This window comes from Mus caroli, chromosome X, assembly GCF_900094665.2.
Source record: "Mus caroli chromosome X, CAROLI_EIJ_v1.1, whole genome shotgun sequence".
NCBI classification, from domain to species: Eukaryota; Metazoa; Chordata; class Mammalia; order Rodentia; family Muridae; genus Mus; species Mus caroli.
The window spans coordinates 85,182,303-85,187,260 of NC_034589.1; the positions used below are offsets into that span (position 1 = coordinate 85,182,303).

Consider the following 4,958-nt stretch of genomic DNA (forward strand, 5'->3'; position numbering starts at 1 on the left):
TAAATTATAGTAATACTGTTTTCTTTTACACCCTAGAAAACGGGGATTCTAAAAATGGTGCCACTAGCTAAAAGCAGTTGCTGGCACTCTTTCTAGGGATCCCTTACCTAGTGTCCCCTTATATCCCTAAGGCCAAGAGTAGAAGGCTGAGTCCCTCCTGGGCTGTACCTCTCTGGCTGTACCTCTCTGAACTATACTCACCTTCTATGCTGCTTTCTTTCATGAAGAGCACACATGATAACACTGAACCCATCTTGTCTTCAGTCAGCACAAATAGTTTAATTATTTATCCCTCCTGACCCAATCAATTTCTTCCAAATATATTCCCACCTGGGAATTAATCTTCAGAAAATTACTTTTGGGCAAACACATTCAAATCAGAGATGAGGGTAAATATTTCAATATCTATAGTAGTATGGGGGCATTATTCTTCCTACCTCATGTACCCTTAAGATCTCTAGCTACCTCCTTCCCTGTGGTAGCCTAGCAGCTCACTGAGTGACATGTGTTCTTGATGGTTAATGATATACAAAGACTGAAGCACCTTGCTATATCCTGTCATCCATATCAAGCTCAAAATAGCAACTGCCACCTGTGTGAAGAAAAATACAAAACAAAAGACCATAAAGACTTAAATTTTTTTTTAAATCCTTTAAAATAAAACCTGAAAAGACCCTAAGAACCCTAAAAACTTAAAATAAAAAAAACTGAAGCTTTAAAAAATCAACAAACCCTAAAAAACACCTCTAAAATTCTAAAAAAATAAGAAACTAAAAGAACCTAAAACACTAAAAAAAAAAATCCCTAAAATTCTAAAAAAAAAAAAAAAAAAAAAAAAAAAAAAAAAAAAAAAAAAAAAAAAAAAACCCCAAAAATTAAAAAAAAAAAAAAAAAAAAAAAACTTCTAGAACTCTAAAAAGACCCAGAAAACCCACAAACCATAATAATAATAATAAAAGAACACCAAGGCCTTTTAAAAAATCGCCAAAAACAATGAAAAAAAAACCCTAAAATCACTTAAAAACCCTAAAAGAACCCTAAAACTTTAAAAAAAAATCCTAAAGCCTTAAAAACTCTAAAAACTAAAAGAAACCCTAAAAGAGCCATAAAAAGCTAAAAAAACCCTTTAAGTTAATTAATAAACATTTTTTAAAACCCTAAAAAAATAAAAAAAAATAAAAACACAAGAACTCTAAAAAGACCCTAAAAAACTCTAAAACCCTATAAAAAATAATAAATCTCTACACCTCTAGAACCCTAAAAAGAACCTAAAAGCCATAAAAAAAAAACCAACAACACCACCAAAAAAAAAAACCCCAACCCCCATGGCTTGCTTCTTGGCCATCTGCTACCATGCATCCATTGTCATTTATTGGGTCCTCTTTCTAGAGCCATAAGCTAAAGGCTACCATTCCATGAGTTATATATGTGTGTTTATGTGTGTGTGTGTGTGTGTGTGTGTGTGTGTGTGTGTGTATCCAAGCATGTAACTACTACTGCTAGGAAAAAAACAAAGCTTCATTAACTTTCATAAACTGTATTTTTGATGCATCATGTTTTATCACCTGAAAATCATATAGAAACCACATTACAAATTATACTATATTGATTCTTATAGTTGTGATTTCTTATCTCCAAAAAATTACATCAACAACAGGTCCTTAGGGATCTAGCTCTTAGCATTTTATTAATATAAGACAATATATACTAAAATGCACTGAATGTTTTTTCCTTATTATTATTCATAATGTTGGAGTTCTGTTAAATCTTCACAGAAATGATGAAAGTCTCACTTTAGTTTTACTTTAATGTGACTTTGTCTTCCATACAAACAAATGATACTTTAAACAAACTTCAATTTATGGAAAGAATGTCAGTGCTAGATCTTTTTAGAAAGTAGGTTTTGCAATAAAAACTTTGTAGCCATTTCAATTATAAAGAACTTAGTAAAAATTGTATTACTTTATCAAGCTCTTTCCTACTCCCAAATCATGCTGCTAAAATGAAATGTTCTTAATTAGAAGTTATTACTCATTTGCTGTTTATTTTATACTATGCATCTGTATTTTAGGATATTTTATTTATATAAAATTGAGGTCTCTTATTCATTACTCTGCTCCACATTATACAATAATTTAAAGTCCATAGTGGAAAGATTTTTTAAGTTGGATTTTTCAGTTGGTGATATCTATAGCATTTTAGGAATTGAAGGCCTTATATGATTTTATGAATTCAGATTAGGTCTTTTTTTCGGGGGTTCTTCATCTTTGTCTTCATCTTCATTGTCATCATTATCATAAGGATCATCATCATTCTCATCATTAGTATCGTATGGGTAATCCACTAAAGGAACCAGGCTGCTACAGTGTGACCTACTCATTCTGTTAACAGAAGCATCCTCATGTGATGGGGAACATTTAAAGTCTTCAGATGATTTTCTTTTTGGGTGTTCTATTTCATTTTCACTTTCATTTGTTTCTCTAATTTTCATAAGTATATCATAATGACTTGGAAAATCATTTTTCATTGGTAGAATAGCACCTTTTTTTCTGACTCTTCTACAACATATGTCTGCCTTTACTTTTACCTTCATAATTTTGACATGTCGACAACATATTTTTGGGTAGATTATTTTATGTAAATGTCTTCTTATTCGACGTTTTCTTTTCTTTTCTTCTTCGTATTTAGTTTTCAACCCTTTAAAGGTCTGGACATACTCAATTGATTCAAAAGCCATAAAAAATTTTTCAACAATGTTTGCAATAAGATTCTTGATGTTTTCTTCTCTTATAAATTCAAATAGCTCAATGATAGCTGAATTTAACATATTGTACCGATTTCCATTCAGCATAAAAGCATTTACAACTGGTTCAAAAAGGTTTTTCTTAATTATGTAAAGATTATAAGTTTTGTCTTTAAGGCCAATCATCTTTCTCATAAACCGGACAGCACTCAAAATTAGAAAAGTGTGCTTTGAATTCATCAGCACCAAGATTCTACTGAGCAAGTTGTTACTCAAAATACAACTTTTTATGTACGTTGAGTGGTGTTGCACACAAAACGTTAGTATTTCTAAAACTGCTCCAAGGAATTGTGCATTTTGATAATGATCAGGGCAGATGTTAGCCCTATTATCATCATGGATGTCAATTTCTACTGTTATAGACAAAATTGGTGCTATGAGGTTACTCATGCAATAGGTATAGAAGAAATTCAGAAATTTCCTTCTGTCACATCCTTTACCTGTGACACACATATTTTCTGGATTAAGAAGCGCTTGAAGAACTGCTGTCAAAATGATGCCTTTTGAAAATTCAGGATCAGAATTACAGATCATTTGTTTGATCATTATATTAATGAGAAGGTCATCATTATCTTCACTGCCCTGAGCTTCTTCCATTGCATATGCCCGGACTAGGCATGGACTATATTCGACTAGATAAGCAAATATATCTAGAGCAACTACTTGCATTTGGTAATCACTCATGTGCACTACAACTTTCAGAGCACTCATGATTCCAAGCTTCATCAGTGATTTCAGTAATGAATTTTTCTTATGAGGCTGTAATGTCTTAACAAATGCACAGAATTCCTTAAAGAATAATAATAATTCATGCCTTCTCTCATCACCTACAGTGTTATCTTTCAGCTGTGCAAAAATTTCAAGCAAAAATGTTTTATCTTTCTGCAGCATGGTAATTATTTCAATTTTATTGAAAACAATCATGGTGGTAAGTTCAGAAAGATGATTTGTTTCAGATATGAATAGGGAAGGCAACATAATATCATGAACATATTGCATTTTGTAGGTCTGGTGTATTTTTTGCCTAAGTTTGGAGTGTGTTATTGGCACAACATCCATGAATTTGACATTTTGAGTCAAGAATTTCCTGTGCAGCTTTGGCTGATCTAAACCAGGGCCATATTCAAGGCATCCTATCACATCCATGATGAATTCATCAGAAAACATGATCTTAAACAAGCGAGTATCATTTAGAAACAGAATTCCTTTAATGGTGCTATTCAAATGGTGTAAGCCTTCCTTGTTCTGATGCTTTTCACAAGTGTGGAACAGCTGTAGCATTTTTTTAATGTAACCTTCATTTTCCAAGGCCAGCACCAGCTTTTCCTTGTGGCTCGGCATTTCATCGATACAAGGAAAGAAATTTACAATGTTTTCAAGGGTATGGAGTTCACAGTTTGACATCTCAATCAGATTCCTGAGTGGTGGAAGTTCTTCAAAATTTTCTAGGTCATCAGTATGTTTTTGTGTGATTTCTACACTTGGATCTTTACCTTGAACTTTGCAGATGTCTTCCCAGATCTCTTGACAACCATTTGGTTCCTGGAAATGTATTGCCATACCATGGTTCTTAGCTTCAGACCAAATGATTACATCCCCTTGTTGTTTCTGATAGGGCACGTTAGGATGTATCTTGCACTCAATAATTGGTGAGCCATCTGATTCTGAGTGAACAAGCAGGCACACACCCTGGAGCTGTTCACTGTATTTGGATGAAATTTGTCCTGTGCCTATGTCTTTCCACTGCTTGTTTTCCACCACGACATAGACTTTTACTCTATGAAGTTTATAGTCCATATTGATCTCTGGCCTTGCTTTTCAAAGCCACGTCCTTTTGCAGGCTTCAGCTTTTATATTCTGGCCAGAAGTAACAATCATTTGCTACCTTGACCAGGAATGTCGCCTGTGGTTCGAATTCTGAAAAATCATAAAAGAACAGATTACTGAGGGTTAAATGAAGGACAGAAGTTAAGAGAGGGCCCAAAATCATTAGGATTACTGGGGGAGAAGACCCTGATACTTCTCAATCCTCCCTTAATGAACTATCACCAACCAACCTCTCTCAGGAGCATTTGAGTTTTGAGCCTGCCTTAGTTCCTGAAGAATCTTGTGATTCACCCAAGATTCTGCCTAAAAAGAATGTGATGATGTAACA

At 33.6% G+C, this 4,958-nt stretch overlaps 1 protein-coding gene across 1 annotated transcript; it reads right to left on the reverse strand.

Moving 5' to 3' along the window:
• Positions 1 to 1,778: 1,778 nt before the first annotated feature.
• On the reverse strand, positions 1,779 to 4,663 carry LOC110286905 (protein PPP4R3C-like). The gene has a single exon (XM_021153557.1). The coding sequence runs from the start codon at positions 4,598 to 4,600 to the stop codon at positions 2,225 to 2,227; it is 2,376 nt and encodes a 791-aa protein (XP_021009216.1). The 5' UTR covers positions 4,601 to 4,663; the 3' UTR covers positions 1,779 to 2,224.
• Between the last annotated feature and the right edge of the window lie 295 nt (positions 4,664 to 4,958).

Bases quoted from the DNA above. Each gene is read 5' to 3' on its own strand.
- LOC110286905 (XM_021153557.1), bottom strand. From the start codon at position 4,600: ATGGACTATAAACTTCATAGAGTAAAAGTCTATGTCGTGGTGGAAAAC.